Source organism: Astyanax mexicanus, chromosome 8, assembly GCF_023375975.1.
Source record: "Astyanax mexicanus isolate ESR-SI-001 chromosome 8, AstMex3_surface, whole genome shotgun sequence".
NCBI lineage: Eukaryota > Metazoa > Chordata > Actinopteri > Characiformes > Acestrorhamphidae > Astyanax > Astyanax mexicanus.
The window spans coordinates 21,154,779-21,173,812 of record NC_064415.1 but is presented as its reverse complement, the minus strand read 5'-3'; the positions used below and the strand labels follow the sequence as shown (position 1 = coordinate 21,173,812).

Genomic DNA, 19,034 nt, shown 5'->3' with positions numbered 1-19,034 from the left:
TATATATCACCTCCTTTTTACAATATTTTTTTATATATTAAACATTTTTCTTTTTTACAATATAATTTATTTTCTGTTTAAATTGGCAGTTTACTGCTACAGAAGTAATTTATGAACAGAAGTAATTTATGTTACTACAAAATTAAATAGTTCACTAACAATAAAATCATTTAATGACTGTACCCAAGCTGTAAGGCTGTATTATTTTTAGAATGATAAAAAGATAATATCTGATCGATATTGACCAATAGTCAGCATTACGATCTCCTGAACAGAGCAGAGGGCAATATCATTGGAACATCATGTCTGAAGCATACTCATATCTCAATTAATCAATACTTCAAGTCTCTGAAATTAGAAGGAAAGAAAGAAATACTGTGGATAATCTAGTCAAGCCAAGCAGTGCAACACAACACACCAGAACACTGCTTTAAGCCCAATGTGTAAACAAATGTACAAAATGACTACAATTTTTCAAAATTAGAATCAGTATCAGTGTTGCACAATTTTGAACGCTAATACAGAGAAAGCACATGGGTGAGTCCACTGGCCTCCCTGCACTGCATTTGCATTTTGAGTCACAGGTAAGTATCTACATACCTCCAATCTTATTCCTCACAGTCACGGCCTCCCTGAGAGCAAGGTCCAACCAGAGCCACACACACTGCAGCTATCAAGAGCTTCCGTTTCCAATCACCCCAAGGCCAAAACAGTGTGCTCTTACAACTATCAACCAGGTCAACCATAGCTACTGTATGTCGAACAGAAAAAATCCCCACAAAGACCTAAACCTGATCAACTGAGATGGCGATTTGAGGTGATTTGGAATGAGCTGGAGCTTCACAGCGTGAAGAAAAAACAGCAACTATTGTTCAGCACCTCCAGGAACTCCTAAAACTATTCCAGATGACTCTCCCTCATGGAGACACTAAGATTAGATCAGTCCTCAAAGCTAAATGTGGTACTTAGAAGAATCTAAAGTAGAAACATATTCTGGCTGGTTTATTTTTAATTTTATGTTTAAGTTCATTGCTTGTTTAAAGTCATGTGTAAATGTGTAAACATTATAAAGGAAATGTATTATCATTTTATTAGGGGCACTATAAACTATATCACCTCCTTAAATTTTAAATTTTCGTTTAAAATGTGGGAATGAAACAATTAAGTTATGGAAACAACGTATTAAGGCGTGAAAACAAGATAATTAAGTTGTGCGGACAACTTATTAAGGCATGAGAACAAGATAATTAAGTTGTGGAGACTCAATTATCCGGTTCCCATGCCCGAATAAGTTGTGGCCCCACATTATTACTTTAGGGGCTCCATAAAATCATAGTTGTAAACAAATGAAATATTTAAGAAAAGCGGTTTAATGATATTTTTAATCGTCTTCATGAACTTCAGCTAAGGCCTCTGCTGCTTTAATACCTCCTCTCTAAACTAAAGTCAAAAATCACAATTATACTGTTAATTGCAATTATTTCAGAGACAATACATTGTTTTTTTTTTTTATGTATTTTCTTATGACAGGCCTAAGCAGGCCTTAATTAATTTTGGTACTTTTACTTTCGATACTTAAGTACACTGAAGGCAAATACTTTTGTACTTTTTCTCAGGTGGAGGTTAAATGAGGACTTTAACCGGAGTAATATTTAACCTTGGGTATCCCTAACTTAAAGATAGTTTACAGGGTAGTGCTGGGAAGTTAATATTAATTATGAGGTTTAATTAATCTAATTACTTTTCTAATGCGTTTTTCTAAATGGGATGATTGAGATTTGCAGTTTAGCCTCTGAAAGGTCAGAAAAATAGACTGATAAAAGCTACACGGACCCTACCTTGTTTGTTTATACTTTGTCCACCAATGAAAACATTTGTAGGTAGTAAGTTTAAGGTGAGCTGAGCTGCTTTTACTGGGATTATTTAACACAACTTAAAGCACTTTACACATTTTCCCCACTCACACACAAACACACACAAACACAAACACACAATTAGCTAGTGAAACCGAGACTCACAACAGCTGACCGCCAGGTTGTTGCCTCGCGTACTGACAGCGTATATCACTCACCTCCTCAGGAGAAGGCCATTTTCCCAATAGTTTAGTCAGAACTAGTCGCGCTTTTGCAGAGCTGGAAACTCTCTAATCACTCGTTTCCACTTTTCTCTGGTTTAGAGTCGCCCAGACTGAGTTACCACACTGCAGTGCGGCCAGACAGCAGCAGACTGCACACTTTCTTTCCGCCTTTAGAAAGAGAGAAAGAGAGAGAGCGAGAGCTGCTGCTGCTGCTGGTCCACGCCTTCAAATGCAGCATGTCACTACCAGAACACCAACAACACCGCCCCTGAACCTCACCTGAACCTCACCACAACCAACACACCACCACACTATCATTATAATAACAGATACAAATCTAATTATTCATATTTACTTATTTATATATAAAGATAAAAACAAAAAAGACTCATTAGAACATGCTCAGCACCAGACAGAAGTGTAGGGAGGATATTCAGATAAGCTAAATCACTGGATGAGGGTAAAGTTCATTAAAAATAAGTAATAAAAATCGTTTTAAAAATCAGTTTATTTATTTATTTATTTATTTATTTACTGAGTTTATTATTATTTATTGTTATTATTATTATACTAAGGTGACGTAATGTAAAAAATAAATGCAAGGCCACGACTTTTTAATTAAGGCATGCGTACGAGTTAATTAAGTCTCCACAACTTAATAATCTTTTTCTCGTGCCTTAACAAGTTGTCCACACAACTTAATCATCTTGTTTTCACACCTTAATACGTTGTTTCCATATCTTAATTATTTCATTCCCACACTTTGATAAGTTGTTCCTGTGACATAATTATCTCATTTTCACACCGTAATAAGTCGTCCCCACACCTTAATTATCTAATATCCACACCTTAGTAAGTTGTCTCCACAAATTAATTATCTCATTCCCAAATTTTAAAGTCATCCCCACAACTTTTTTAATTCCCACACCTTATAAAGTCATCCTAACATCTTAATATGTATTCCCACATTTTTGAAACGTCATCCCCACATCTTATAAGGTTGTCCCCACACCGTAATAAGTTGTACCCACAACGTGATAAGTCGTCCCTGCAACTTAATAAGCCGTCCACACAACTTAATAATACGTCCCACGACTTAATAAGTCGTCCACACAACCTAATAATACGTCCCGCAACTTAATAAGTCGTCCCCACATCGTAATAAATCGTTGTCACAACTTAATGAGTCAGCCCCACAACCTAATAATACGTCCCGCAACTTAATAAGTCGTTCCCACATCGTAATAAATCGTCCTCATAACTAAATAAGTCGCCCCTCCGCCTTTATAAGTCGTGGCCCCACATTATTTATTTATTTTTTTTGCATGATGTCACTTTAAGGGCTCCATAGAATCATAGTTGTAAACAAATGAAATATTAAAGAAAAGTGGTTTAATGATATTTTTAATCGTCTTCATGAACTTCAGCTCAGACCTCTGGTGTTTCTCTGTGTGTGTGTGTGTGTGTGTGTGTGTGTGTGTGTGTGTGTGTGTGTGTGTGTGTGTGTGTGTGTGTGTGTGTGTTTCTGGTTTCTGGGGGGCGTGTTGGGGCCTGCTTGGCCTCCAGGCTACGCTTTTCTTTACTGTGTTACTTTACTCAACTCGCTCTTTGACCAGCAGCCATGCAGCCACACCAACACCACCGCAAATAAGCAGAAAATATGCTGGAATGAACCAACATCTCTAGAAAAAATCCGTGAAAATTCCTCTCGCCATATTAAAAACAAGGGTCCTACAAGGACGCGCAGTAAAACCTGTGAACTGCTCAGACTGCGTTTCCTCATTCAGCTCTACTGCAGCTCCTCTCTCACACTGCAGGGTCTCCTGATTACCACACGATGGAGCCACGACACCACCAGCAGCAACGGGTGTGCTGTGAGACCTGAAAATACAAGAAAACAGAAGTTTATCGGTAATTATGAGATTTATATACATCTAAATTATACAATCTAAATAAAAGCTGTGTGGAGGTTGAACTGAAAGTGATTTGCCATTAAAATACATGTATTTATACAAGGCAACGCAGTGAGTAAACATGGACTATTGAAAAGGAATAGGCTTAAGCTATACAGGTCAACATCAATATACCACACCTTTTGGCACAGACTTAAAATATCATAGAAATTCAAGCAGCTCAGTTTGGTTTGATGGCTTGTGATCATCCTTCTTAGTCTTGATTATAGTCCAGAGGTTTTTAATTTGATAAAAATCAAAGAAACATATCATTTTTTAAGTGGTCTCTTATTTTTTCCAGAACTGTATATTTCCCAAGTATATATTATGTAGTAAGTATACTAGGATGAATGTACTTGTAAATTGACTATTTTAATACTTCTTTGGAGTAAATTGGCCCAATTTTAGTATATAAAAGTATACTTTTAAGTGTGCTTTGGGTGTATAAGTAGTACACTTTGGGTACACAACTAGTTAATTAGTATGGGCAATAATTAAACTCAAATGTAAGTTTACTACTTGTATTTTGTTGTTCAGGTATACTTTGAACTATACTAAAAGCTGCTTATAATCTTCTATTCTAAATTCTAACTTATTAAAATACACTTTTAGGTTTACTTTCAGTAAACTACTAGTCTAGTAGGTTTTATACTCTTTTAAGTGAACTTGACAAAATATGTATATTAGTTTACCTATATATTATTGTCAGGTATGCCAGGCAGGGAGACGAGGAGGCGGACGTAAAAGCAGGTAAGGGGGTTTTATTAAATAAATAACAACGATAAACAAAGAACAAGAAACAAACCAAAACAAACGAGAGATAATGATAAACAAGGAGGGGTACCGGTAACATAAAACAAACAAGTAAGTGAAAATAATACAAAACAGGGCAGGGAAATACATACAAGGGAATAAACTAATAACTGAAACTACAGAAAACAAGACAGAACTAAACAAAAATTAAACAGGAATATAAATATACACAAATAGAGCGGAGGACTAAGGCAAAAACATGAAGGCGAAGGAAACAAAGAAACACTGAGAGAAACTAAGAAACACTGAGAGAGACAAAACAACATAGGAAGGCGCAAAGACCGACAAACACAGACTGGAACACTAGGGCTAACACACACGGGAAGTGGAAACACCTGGGGCTAGGGGGCGGAGCTACAAATTGACACAGGTGGAAAACTACTGAGACAGAACACAGGGGCACAGGTCACATGGGACACACACAGGCACAAGGACAGACAGAAAACAGGGCCAGGACATGACAATTATATATTTCTTATATATTATTTTTGCACTGTGAAGTATACTACTAGGTTTAGATGTAGGTATTTTAAGTGTTCTTTCATTAGATTTACTATTACAAATATATGTGACTACATATATTCTGCACATTAGTAATGTTAGAAGATATAGTACTGATGTACTGTAGTTTGATCTGTTCATTTAATCATTTGTTTCTCTCATGTTTCCCTATAAGCTTTGAAACAAATGTACAGTGTGTGTGTGTGCTTCCCACAAGCATGTAGAGACATGCATCTTATCTACAGAAAATTCTTATCGCTCAGTTTACATTCTTGACAATCATTTCTAGACTTTGTGTGTCCAATGACACATATATGCTGCAACCTCAGTACAATGGCTTCTGTGCTTTTGAAATACTCTTCAAACAAGCTTCAAATGGAACTACAGGGCATGTTTTTTATCATGTCATTATTAGTAATTTAGTATTAGCACCACTTTTAAGAGACCACTTTTTGAGGGACCAAGTAAATAGTAAATATAACAACACATGGAGTCGAGAACATATAGTAAGAGATGAGCAGAGCTGTTTTTCTGCCTGTGACCTATAAATCTACAAAAGTGAAGCCTGGGTTGGGAATTCTGGTGCTGGAGGGCTGGATTCCTGCATAGTTTGGAGCTTCTTCAGCAGAAGCGCATCTGATTAAACACACCTGTTGTTTGCCAGGTTTATTCAGTGTGTTAGAACAAAGAAATCAGCAGTCTGTGCTTGATGCTGGATCTTAGTTCCTCACTCAGTTTCTGTAGTAAGGAGGAAACTCCTTTCTCTTTATTCAAACATTGTCAACAAGTTCATGCTCAAAAATATTCTTTATTTCAATAAAACAATGTTTTATCCAATGAAATTCTGGACCATTCCGGTTTAATATACTAGTGCATCTTAAAATTTAGAATATCATTAAAAAATTTAACTTTATTTCAGTAATTCATTTCTAAATGTGAAACTCATGTATTATATAGATGTATTACAAACAGAGTTATCAATTTTAATTGTTCATTTATTTTATTGTTGATGATCATGGCTTACAGCCAATGAAAACCCAAAAATCAGTGTTTCAGAGAGTTAAAATATTACATAAGACCAATTGGTACTTTTGGCAGTGTGGGAATTGTGCCAAGTCCTGCTGGAAAATGAAATGACTTGATATGCCCAAACTGCCAAAAGTACCGATTAGTCTTATAATATTCTAATTTACTGAGACACTGATTTTTGTGTTTTCACTGGCTGTAAGCCATAATCATCAACATAAAGAAATAAACACGTAAAATAAATCACTCTGCGTGTAATACATCATGTAATACATGTGTTCAAAAAGAGATTTTTAAATGATACACAAGTATACAGGCATTGCAAGTGAATCGCAGTTGAAGAAAATAATATTCAAGCATTTGTGTTGTGTTAATATATGCATGTAATTACTTGCAAATGTTAGTTTTAGATAATGCATGCGTGGCTACGTAAGTGTTTGTGTGTGCGTAATAGCGGACAGTAAAAGTGGAATGTCTGAAGAGGGCTGAATAGCTCCTTATTGTTCAGCCCAGCAGAGAAGCGGCCATTCATACAAAAAAAAGCACATTACTCTTCTTTAGGGTCCTCAGTTGCTAAGGGCCCCTCGTTGTCTTCAGGCACACCCTTTATTGCCATGGCCACTCGTCTTTACACTGCCAGATTTGTAAATACTGCCAGGGCTGGACAAAGGCAGAAGCTAGCCCACAAACTGCACTACAGACCTACTGCACTACAGACCTAGAGCCAGATCAGAACCACAGACAGTCGCTGCTGGCAGGGTTAACTCACATTAACCGCATTAACAACTGCAGCTTGTGATCAAAAGGCCTTCTGACTGTCTGATTCAGAATGCTGGGGGAAGATTTTGGATTTGGCTCAAGTCCTGAAGATAAACTTCTGAGCCTGCTGCAAGATACAACCCAGAAACTACAGGCACTGTTACACTCAGGAACAACCATAAGTGCAGAGGAACCTGGGCCTGAACTTGCGAAGGAAGACTCAGCAAGGCTTCTTAAGAAGCTTTTTCAGCTCTTTAAGGATTGGAGTGTGCTGCACACGCACAGGGTAAGACTCCTGAGGGAAGAACTGAACGTGACAGCACACACACTGACAGAGCAAGAGAGAAAACCAAATACTACTGAAAGAGACTCTCAAATATCAACAAACATCGGTGAGTTACACTGTAACACGTTTTTTTTTTTCTTTATGTTTTTCCTGTAAATTAATTTTCAGTCATTTAAAAGCAGGGATTCTTTTTTTTACAACAGTTTAAATAAGAATCTGTCGTTGCAAAAAGTATACTGTCCATTATGTACAACTCAGATACTAGTTTTCATTGTAAATACTGATACTAGATACTAGCTGAAAAAGACATCTCTATATCCTCAATAATTGTAAGCACAGCAAGATAGGTATGCTAGCTGAAATGTTCAGAGAAAGGCAGACAGTGTTTTAGCCTAACAAACATATGCTAGTCATCAGTTACCTCAGCTTGCTAAAATTAAAAGCACATTAAGCAACCCGTGGTTGGTTTTCTTACGAGGCTCCCCCTGCAGGTCGAGAGTAAATCTTTTAAAATCTTCACGCTGCTGTTCATCTGGTTCCTCCACCTAGACATGCTTGATGCTGTGATGAGGAGATTGCTGGTTTGAATCCCAGTCATGCAGCTTGCTGTCACCTACCGGAGCTCCGAGAGAGCACAATTGGCCTTGCTCTTTCTGGGTGGGTAGATGGTGTTTTTTTCCCCTCATCACTCCTAGGGTGATGTCTATCAGCACAAGGCATCTGTAAGCTGATATATCAGAACTGAGTCGCTGCACTTTCCTCTGAGCGCTGTGATGCTACTTGGCAATGCTGCATCAGCAGTAAGGAGTTTGAAAAGAGACAGTGGCTGGCTTCACATGTATCAGAGGAGACATCTGCTAGTCCTCACCCTCCTTGTGTTGTGGCATCGCTAGAGATGGGGGATATACAGCTGAATAGGTGGAACTATTGGCCTAGCTAAATCGGGGAGAGAAAAAAAAACTGCCATAGTTAAAGCAGAAACATGCACAGAAAGAGAGAAATCATCCAAGCGTTATTTACAATTATACTTATACTCGTATCTTTCAAGTGGTAAACAGTTTATTTGTGTCTGTGGAGATGTAGTAACTGACACCAAGCATGAAAAGTCGTTTCAACTTCAGTAACAACTTGCCATTTATTAGTTCTCTGCTGCAATTCTGTGGTTCTGTTCTGTTACATAATGCTAGGTACTTGGCTAACATTAGCTACAGTGCACAGAGAAAGGGAAATGTTAGAGAATAGCATCTTTCTTAGCTAGAAAGGATAGCTAGCTCCATTTGGTAAAGTTTGTGACTCGTCTTTCTCTTTTCTCTCGTATTCTTTGCATGATGATATATTTTTTTGGATGATTTTCCTTTGTTCATACTCCATACAATACTTAGCTTTGCACATGAACTTGCTAATTTCCACTCAATCAAATACCTTGTGTCTTCTCTCTTCAGGCGTCTCCAGGGAGTCTAATCTTCACAAGCATGCCTACATCACTGACGTCATTCTGAACGTGCTGGAAGACGTGCAAAATATTGAGAAGAAACTGCATTCAGTCACAAGCAAACTTGAGAGAGCAATCAGTGTTCTCTCTAAAACTAAGCTAGACTTTAAGGAAGCTAGGCAAGACAACCTGGTCCTTCCACAAACATCTTCTGAACAGCCATGTGTTCCTCAAGAATTGATTCCAGATGATATTTCCACTGTATCACAGGAATGTGACCTTCAAAGTACCCCAGACCCCAGAAAGAATAGACACCATGACTTAAGTGACTCATCTAATGAATGCAGAATTGTTCCTGTAAGAGGAGTAGATGCACAGAAAGAGAATAATGTTCAGAATGATAGTGAACTGGTAAAGAATGCAGGAACAGATGTCCACAAAGTTCACCTTGAGGCTGTTAATGATGGAGAGATGACTAAAGAACCAGTGGATGAAGTGATTGAAGAAAGAGGGAATATAGAGAAAAGTGATAAAGGAGGCAGACCACTAATGCAATCTTCTGATTGTGTGAGCCAGACACAAGACTTGGCAACAGTAAGGTAAGAGCCTATATTGGTATTTTGTGTGTGAAAAGTCAAAGTGTAATTATATGGCAACAATGTGACTTTTTTTCATTTTCCAATGTTTTTCACATTTTCAAATTTACAACATTTGTAACAAATTGTAGTTGTTCAAAAATTGCCTCTTTACAGCTAAGATACAAGGTTTTTGTCCATCAATGACAATATATTTTGCTGTTTTTTTATATTTTAAATCAAATGTATTAAGTAGCTTACAAATAGCACTTTATTTTTTAGATTATTAGAGTTTATTAGATTAAATCTAAAATTATTAGAGTTTATTTGTCATGTGTAATTTCCTCGCTCACTCCTAAAAAGTATGAGAGCGAATCCGATATACAATTATATACAAGTTATAATTTAGATGTGGCCCTTTAATTCATTAAATGAACTAGTCTCAAGCTCTCCTTATGTGCATCATTTAATGTGTGTTATAAGCTTGCCATCAGCTGCCGGAGCCCTGAGAGAGCACATTTGGTCTTGCTCTCTCTACATGAGTAGATGGCACTCTCTCCCCACATCACTGCAAAGGGTGATGTCATTCAGCACAAGGTGCCTGTCTGTGAGCTGATGTATCAGAACCGAGTCGCTGCGCTTTCCTCCAAGAGCGCTGGGATGCTACTCTGCAATGCTGCATCATCAGCAGTTCGAAAAGAGGCGGTGGCTGACTTTACATGTATCGGAGGAGGCATGTGCTAGTCTTCACTCTCCTGGTGTTGGGGCATCACTAGTGATAGGTGGAGTCCTAATAAGTGGGATGGGCAATTGGCCATGTAAATTGGGGAGAAAAAAAACAAATTCTGAACGAATAAAAAAAATGTGATGAATTTTTATAACTGAGCTTTCTTTGTCACAGTTTAACAGACTCAGGCAGTTCTTCCTCCAAACCGGTCTGCTACATCACCGGCCCAGTGAAAGTTGCAAAGCTCATCACCTGTAAGGTTGTGGATGGCCTCAGCTCCCTCATGGTGTCTGGATCAGAGGAGTTGGTGAGCAGCGTGCTCAGGATTGAAATTCCCAGCAGCACCAAAAGTCCCTTATTCCCATTATCCATAGCTATGCCTTTTCGAGCATCTTATCGTGGGTACTACCGTGAGGTCACGGTGAAGGTGGTGGACCAGGAACAGAGGGTCAGCTACGTCTCTCCTATAGCCACAGAAAGCAGCTATGAAGGTCACAGGGTTGGTAAAGCAAAGCACATTCAGTAACATTTAAATTAAAATGATCAGTTTGTTTGCTTTTTTACATTTATATTAAAAAGGATATAAGGAGCTGCCACTATGCTCTTTTTCTAATTATTGCTAGTTTGTATCCCGGATCATGCCATTTGCTATCAGCAGCCAGAGTCTGAGAAAGAGATAGAGCTTAAATCAGGCCCAAAATATCCAGCCCGACCCGGCCTGAGCCTGTGCATGTTCTGCTCGAGCCTGATCCGCCCCACCCCATACGCTGTCATTTTGAGGCTGAGCTCATTTTTTGGAGTAAGTAGAGCTTTGAAAAAATCATATTCAGAATGTTTAAATGGGCAAAATCTAGTCAGAATGATTTTAATTAACACTGCAACACTGAAGAAGACCTATTAGTTAATAAAAAATATTTACTGTATTAGGAACAGATTACAGAATGATTAAAACATGAACAATGCGAACAAAAACAGGCCTAAACATCAGTTTATTTATAGGCTACAAGAAAGATGTCTGAGTGACTTTCCTCTACTCTAATATAATTTATCATTGTTTAAGAATTTATTTTATTTTATTATTTTTTTATAGCTTATAGTCTATGTGCAAAAATGCAAAAAACAGTAATATGGCTATAACCTGCACTGCACTGCAAGTCAAGTGTGTAATACGGACAAGTGAGGTGTGTATTGCGCACTTGTGCAACTTAAAAAAAAAAAAAAAATGTTACTTTGCTATATTGTGATTATCACACCACAGCTTTATATAAAATAAAAATAGCACTAGAAAAACAGACGATTATTTTCGAGTTCGGGTCGGGCCTCGGGTTGGGACGTATTCAGGCAGAGAATTTAAGCTCTAGAAAAAGCACAATTTACAATGATCTTTTTATGTGGGTAGATTCTAGAATTTCCCATTGGGGATCAATAAAGTATGTATGTATGTATGTATGTATCTATCTATCTATCTCTCTATCTATCTCTAGATGGTGCTCTCTCTCTCTCCCTACATCACTCCCTACCTAGAAATGCTGCATCAGCAGCTGTTACAAATGGGGCGATGTCTGGGTTTATATGTGTTGAAGAAGGCATGTCCTTCTCCTCCTTCTGCTTGTGTTGAGGGCATTGCTATTAATAGGAGGACTCCTAATGTGTAGGTTGGGGAACTGGCCTTTTAAATTGGGGAAAAAAGGGATAAACAAAAAAAAAAACACTTGAAAACAGTTGTATGAGTAGATATGATTTCATTCTTTCTGAATAACGTCTGTATTGTTTTCTTTTAGGGTTCATTTGCAGTGGTGCGAGTTTACACCCTTGGTGTATTTGCAGTTGTGTCCCGTTTGCAGAGGGAGACTTTCACCATCCCAAAGAGAGGGATCTCTGTCAAGCTCACTGTGGATCCCAGAATATGCCTGGATTACTCGCCTGGATCTTTCACTACACCAGTTGTTGCCCAAGCAATGGTATGTTTACAGAGAATAAGCAAAGAATAATCAAAGAGGCCTTATTACCAGTTTAAATTGGTGGTTTTAAAGTTGTAGAATTGATCCACACCTAAACAAATGTAATGGAAGCTTACATATGTAATATCATGAATTGGTTAGATGGGTAAAACAAAATAGTACCCTGAATCACAATTTCCAGAGCTTAACCCAAACCCAGTAATCTCTAAATTATACACATCACAACCTATCTCAAAGTCTGTTGGACTTTTATCAACTAAACTAAACTATTCTATAAGAGCAAACTCATCAGGTTTTAGACTCTACCTGCACACTCCTTAGACAACAACTGCATACAAATTATAAGCAGAGAAAAACGTATTTTTGAGACGTCTATACATGAGCACATCTTAGTGAAACAGAGGAGTCTCTAAACCAATGAGGGTCAATACTGCAACAGAGCAACATACACAGCATCTGGTGTATACTGTTCTCAAGAACAAATTTAAGAAAATTCCTAGGAAGATATCATTGCCGATTGATGTGAAAATAAATGGTTTGAATCAAATCAGCTACCAGAGCCCTGAGAAAGCACAATTTGCCTTGCTCTGTGGGTGGGTAGATGGTGCTTTCTCCTCATATTCTTCCAAAGGGTGATGTCGCTCAGCACTAGGTGTCTGTGAGCTAATGTATTGGAACCGAGTCGCTGCACTTTCCTCTGAGTGCGCTATAATGCTACTCAGCAGTGGTACATCAGCAGCAGTTCAAAAAGAGGTGGTGGCTGACTTCACTTGTATCAGAGGAGGCATGTGCTAGTCTTTACCCTCCTGTTGTTGGGGCATCACTAGTGATATGGGGAGTCCTAATGAGCAGGTTGGGTAATTAGCTGTGTAAATTGGGAAGAAGATGGGAAAGAAATAGAAATAAAATCACACATTCATACAGTAATGCAGCTCACAGCCCATTTCAATAATTGCAAAATCCATTTATTTCACTGCTATACCTGACAAATATGCTCTTTCACTTTTCCTAAACTTTTGTACTCACCAGGTGCAGCCAGTAGATGCCATACTGCTGAATTCACTGAAGTCCTGGAATGATTCCTATCGCTCCATCCTCACCACTAGCCCTCTACTTTACCTCAATCACCCTTCAACCTTATCCTTCAGACGACCTGTGACCATAACCCTGCCCTGTCCTCCCAACCCTGACAAGAGGAAAACAGGAGAAGATAACAGCCACACTCGTCCCAACAGCAAAGCACTTCGGCCTGATACTTTCCCACCCTGTCAAATCAGGTATTGACCAAGGCTATGTTCTCATTATTTGATTTGATTCGGATTTGGCGGTTCACATTCACATGTAAGTGACCTGTATCTGTGTGTAATGTGAACGAATCTGTCCCTGAAATGCCTTACATACACAAATTGATATCCGAGAGACGACTCGTAGCTTTAAAAAGGGACATAGATGAGTTAGCAGCTCATATATTTTTTTCTCAAGTGGAGAGCAAACAGCTGGTCTGAAGTACATGCTCAGGTCGAGGAGGTGAAAAAAGGCCAGGCAGCTTGCTTTTGCTGTTTTTGCCGCTATAGCACAGCTGTGGGTACGAGAGAGAAGCATGCAGCGCATACATGAAAGAAAAAAGATGCATAAATTCCAATTTGACTGTTCACATGTTGCATGTCCATCGATTGGATACATATCCGATTTAGGTCCACATATGGAAGTGACTCTAATTAGAAAAAATCGGATTTGGCACGTTCTTGCAGCCATTACAAAATATCAGATCTGAGCCACATTGAGCAAAAAAACAGATTTGAGTCACTTCAACTTGGTAATGTGAGCATAGCCTAAGAATATCTAATAAAGCCTGATTTCATAACTTGTGCTGATGTTGCTACTTGTCTTCTATTATTTGCTGTATTTATCAATCAGAGTTTTGAGTGCTTCACTCAAGTCATCCAGAGAGCTGTGTAAAGAGCAGCTGGCTGTATTGGGCTGGAGAGATGAGCAGTGGAATGTTCTTGATCAGATCAGTGTGAGGAACCTCCAGAATGGCCTGGTCTCTTTTGATCTAATGGACAACTGTGAGCGGTATCTACTCAAAATTTGCTAATTTACATTTTGCTTTATATTTTAAATATAAAACATATAGGGGTAAATAGTTGTAGAGTAGATTTTTCTTTCAGTGGAAAATCTACAAATAAAATGTTGTTTAGTCCAAGACTAGGCTTTTTCCCTCTTTTATTATTAACAGAAGAATAGACGAAACACTACAGATGTTATTTTAACCCTGAAGCTTCCTTATCTCTCGCCCTCTTTCTATAGACTGATAGTCCTTCGTCTGCTCTCCTCGATAAGACCACCCTGCCTGACTTTCTTCGCTCAAGACCTGGAGGAGTCAGTAAGGACTTGTGCTGTAACTGTCGTCCTCCACACCAAGCGAGAGGACCCCAGCAATGCAATCCTGGCTGCCCATCCCAGCAGAGATCTGAGCTGGGCACTGAATGAATTTCGGGCCCAGGCTTATTTTGGGCCTCCAGAGCCCTCCACTGAGTTCTCCATGAGGGAGGGAGATCAGCTACTGCTGAAATTCAGCGGGAACATTACCAGTGCAGGTAACTAATCAGCAGTGTTTGAGTATTGCTGATTAGAGGAAAGAAAAAAAGTGGCATTGTGTTACAGATTCGTGGGAGTGTGTAGCCTGAGCTACTGGTGCATGTCATGCATTGATCAGTCAGTGAAATGAAGGGGGTTTTATAAATCATCAGTGTAATCAGACAGAAGAAAGGAGGGAGTTAGAGCAAAGCACCAACTACCACTATTCTACTTTTCCAGATTACAATAAATTTGTTTAAATCATCAGACATGCCAATTTGATGACTACAATTAATTTCTCAGTTACATAAAGATATAATAATACCACTTATAAAAAATATATGTGGTATAAAAAAATAATACCACATGGGATGGAACAGTAATACCACATAATCCCAAAAAAGTTGTGGTCGCCAGTTTACCTGCTTATATCATTTCTTACACTCATGAAAACTTACATACTCAGAAACTTTTAAATTTCAGTCTAAAATGATGTACTATTTTCTTTGTTAGCTACATTAACACGGTGATAAACTCTTTTTTTTTTTAAGATTAAATATGATTTATTTACACTTATATTTCTTCATAAATAAAGGCATATACAATAATAACTCACATAAATATTCTCCCAAAAAGGTGAAATTGCTGAAATGTGTTTTTTCTTAAAAGGACTCTACTTATTTTTTCCAAGTACAGAAAATGGGCCTTTGTTTGACTGTGTCCACACATGCATGTCTAAGCAGGTGACCAGGGCACAGCGCCACACACAGTCACACTCCACATTCAGAGACGGAATTGGCTCTGCCTGAAGCTGAAGGAACAAGACCCATTTGGAAACTACAGCTCACCTCATTACAAAGGCACAGCCATTCTCTTCCGTATCCCCAGAGATCAGCTGGTCTGGAGAGGAGACCAAGCGGTCATATCTGAAGATTACAAATTAGAGGCACCAGTCTGCAAGCTGTCACTCACTCTCCCAAAGGTGAAACAGATCATACTGCTGTTCTTATCAGAACTGCACTATTATAGGTGAAAGTATAAACTGCAAAAGAAATCTTAGTTAAATCCATTTAAATATAGTTTAAATGGCTGATATTTCACATTTTTGCAATTTTAACAAAATATTACAAGACAATCCAATTAATTATACATTTATAATGAATTGTGTTTTGATCCACAGAAGGAGTCTTATTCTCCTATCAGATATTTTGCTTGACAAAATATAAGTGATCTGTCTCTGAAGTAAAAACTACTACCAATACAATGACACTTTTAGTTGATAAAAGATTAAAATTAAAAATATGTTAGTAATTCTTGTAATGTTACTACAATAATCTCAGAATTAGAGATATTGGATTTTTATACTACATTTAAAACTGTTGCACTTGTTAGAATATCCTTTATTCAGTGTATATTATAACTGCACTGGAAAAAAATCATATTTTTTTACATTTATAAAATATTCTCCACAAATACTATTTTCCTTATTTTTAATCAATATATCTGTTATAATATATTTGTGTAGAGGACACATGATCACACATTGACATTAGGTAAAATCCTATACGTTATATTTTTTCAGTGTTTTTTAAGAAACAAAATTTATAAGAAATATTTAAACCTATAGTCCTTTTTGTCTGATCTAGAATATTTATCCAATGTATCAAAGTAATTTTTTCTCTAATTGAGATTTAGGAATACATAGAATATTCTGCATCCAAAAATGTTCGACCAAAAAAAGGCAAAAAAGCACCTTTGGTGTTTGGTCAAATAAGTGAAACGACAGAATAATGACTTTTTAAAGTCATATCATTATATTTGTTGGTATGTCTACTGGATTGTTGTTGACGTTCAGTGTTTATTAAATAGTTTTAAATTGTATTGTAAATTTCACAATTGCTTTTTCATGGGTTTTGGTTTTAGCCAAAATGTTTTGTCATTTATTTTGTCTGATTAAGAGGACATATCACAGACTATGGTCATTTATTTTGTCTGATTAAGAGGACATATCACAGACTATAGTCATTTATTATGGCTGATTTAGAAGATACATTTTCTTTATCTAGAAAACTCACACTGGGTTTTGTCTGCTTCATTGTTTTCCATAGACTTAAAGATATTGTATGTTTTGTCCTGTTTTTAGACTGTGAAAACTCTCAACAGACCAATGAGTGCAAAAGTCTTACGGCATGACCAGAGAGGTATGTAAAAATCCTCCTTTTTCCCTCTAGAGTTAGGGTTCTCTTCCCCTTTCTGTCTCTTTCTCATTTCCTGTCTGTACATCCTTTTTCTTGTCTTTTTCCTTTCCTCTCTTGCACTCTCACTCTCCCATGACCCTGAACCTCTGTGTTCTCCAGAGCTGCTGTGTGATGAGCTGTTAGCCTGGCTCTCGGGTGAGCTGTCTGAAGAGGATGCTGCATTACTGGTCATGTGTCTTCGCCTGCGCCGCTCAACCGTCCAGCTGGCCCGACTCCGAGCCCCGGACAGCCTCTCTCTGCAGACCTTCAACATCCTGTCCACCTGGAGGCGCAGCCTGCCCTCCTCTACACCAAAACGCCCTCTGCTGGCACGCTGTCTGACCCACATTGGCAGACCGGAGCTGGCTGCAGAGCTGCTGAGGAGAGGCCCAGCTGTGGATGAAGGGGAGAGGAAACATGTTGAACCATGGAGATTCAAAACACTGAGGAGATCCGTAACAAGCCATGGAACTTTAAGGCAATCCATCACATTGGAGTGAAGCAGGATTTGAAAAAGATGATAAAAACAGAATGTTCTGTGATGGTAGCAACCCATGATAGTCCACTGACATTCATGTAAAGCAATGAGGTAGATAATTCAGCAAAAACACACAAAAAAGGCACAACAAATACAGAAAAGTCTCATTAAAAAATAAAACAGAGTAGCATCTAAGGCTATGTTCTCATTATTACCAGACTGAAGTGACTTGAAACATGAAACATAGCAAAAGTCATGGGACGGTCAGTGCTGCATTTTTTTTAGCTTCCATGAAACAGGACAAAAGTCATGGGATGGTCAGTGCTGCATTTTTTAGCTTCCATGAAACAGGACAAAAGTCATGGCATGGTCAGTGCAGCATTCTTTAGCTCCCATAAAACATGAAAAAAGTCATGGAACAATCAGTGCTGCATTTTTTTAGCTTCCATGAAACAGGACAAAAGTCATGGGATGGTTAGAGCCACATTCTTTAGCTTACAGGGAACATGGCAAAAAGTATGGCATGATCAGTGAGCCTCCATGAAACATGGCAAAAGTCATGGGATGGTCAGTGCAGCATTCTTTAGCTCCCATAAAACATGAAAAAAGTCATGGAACAATCAGTGCTGCATTTTTTTAAGCTTCCATGAAACAGGACAAAAGTCATGGGATGGTTAGAGCCACATTCTTTAGCTTACAGGGAACATGGCAAAAATTATGGCATGGTCAGTGAGCCTCCCTGGAACATGGCAAAAGTCATGGGATGGTAACTAGTGAATTAAATATCCTATATATGTATATATTTTTGACATGTCAGTGCACAGTGTTAGTATATCCTGTTTTTATTATATGTTTTTTGTGCAGGAAAATAAAATCCTTGATCAAATAGGTCAGTTTTATTATGTTATAAAAACAGCCCTTATTGAACCAAAACGCACTGACACGTATACTAAGTGAAAATCACTGAAACTGAACGCCCTTTTACTGCAGGAATACATGCTCCACTGTCTCTCCAGCAGATGGCGCTGTTCTCACCTGAATGTGGTGGAAATGCGTTTTCTAAAAGAGCTGTAAATCTGGCCAGTTAAACTCTGCTCATTTCATCTTTTGTTGAATTAATGTTACTAGAAGCATGAACGCTGCTGCGCACACTTTCAGAGGTCCTCCGGTTCCTCTGGCGCAGCATGGGCTCGGCACTGCGCATGCCTACCCAGCCATTCCGCAATCCGCGTGACTTGGTGGGCGTTGAAAGGCTGGGTGACGTCACCCGCCGCCCGCTACCGAGGCACGAGGATCCGTGCATGCACGGACTGCTGGTCTACCGTAAAGACTGGACTATCCGTACTGAAAACGTTAGAACAAAACAACAGCTCCCTACTGAAACCAGGAAACTCTAGTATAGTTATACAAGTTTAAAACATGACTTCTGGAGTATATGGCTTTTTATGGCGTTCTTTTTATGGAGAATGGAGTTTCCTCTGCTAATAAAAGGCAATAAACTATACTCTGTAAACACATTATGAAACAATGCCATCATGCACACGTTTGAACAGGTAACTGAAAGCTTTGCTGTTTTATAATAACAAACACAATACATAGGCTGTGTCCTGGATATGAACAAAGGTGTGTC

At 38.3% G+C, this 19,034-nt stretch overlaps 2 protein-coding genes across 4 annotated transcripts in view; one reads left to right on the top strand and one right to left on the bottom strand.

Moving 5' to 3' along the window:
• The window catches only part of arap2 (ArfGAP with RhoGAP domain, ankyrin repeat and PH domain 2), a 168,159-nt gene extending 165,866 nt beyond the window's left edge, over positions 1 to 2,293 (bottom strand). The window contains exon 1 of the mRNA XM_022678436.2: positions 2,072 to 2,293. The gene's annotated coding sequence lies outside the window, so the exon portion shown is untranslated. The remainder of the gene's footprint in view (positions 1 to 2,071) is intronic.
• A 2,450-nt stretch (positions 2,294 to 4,743) lies between these two features.
• dthd1 (death domain containing 1) lies at positions 4,744 to 17,594 on the top strand. 3 transcript variants are annotated; one of them, XM_022678441.2, is made up of 10 exons: positions 4,744 to 4,779; positions 8,857 to 9,445; positions 10,323 to 10,647; positions 11,930 to 12,109; positions 13,139 to 13,386; positions 14,027 to 14,185; positions 14,420 to 14,709; positions 15,430 to 15,671; positions 16,833 to 16,890; positions 17,047 to 17,594. In XM_022678441.2, the coding sequence occupies exons 2-10, from the start codon at positions 9,318 to 9,320 to the stop codon at positions 17,424 to 17,426; spliced, it is 2,010 nt and encodes a 669-aa protein (XP_022534162.2). In that variant the 5' UTR covers positions 4,744 to 4,779; positions 8,857 to 9,317; the 3' UTR covers positions 17,427 to 17,594. The 3 variants fall into 3 exon arrangements, with proteins under 3 accessions (XP_022534162.2, XP_022534161.2, XP_022534160.2); XM_022678440.2 differs by lacking the exon at positions 4,744 to 4,779 and adding an exon at positions 6,724 to 7,520 and having other exon boundaries at positions 15,433 to 15,671; XM_022678439.2 differs by lacking the exon at positions 4,744 to 4,779 and adding an exon at positions 6,724 to 7,520.
• Positions 17,595 to 19,034: the final 1,440 nt, after the last annotated feature.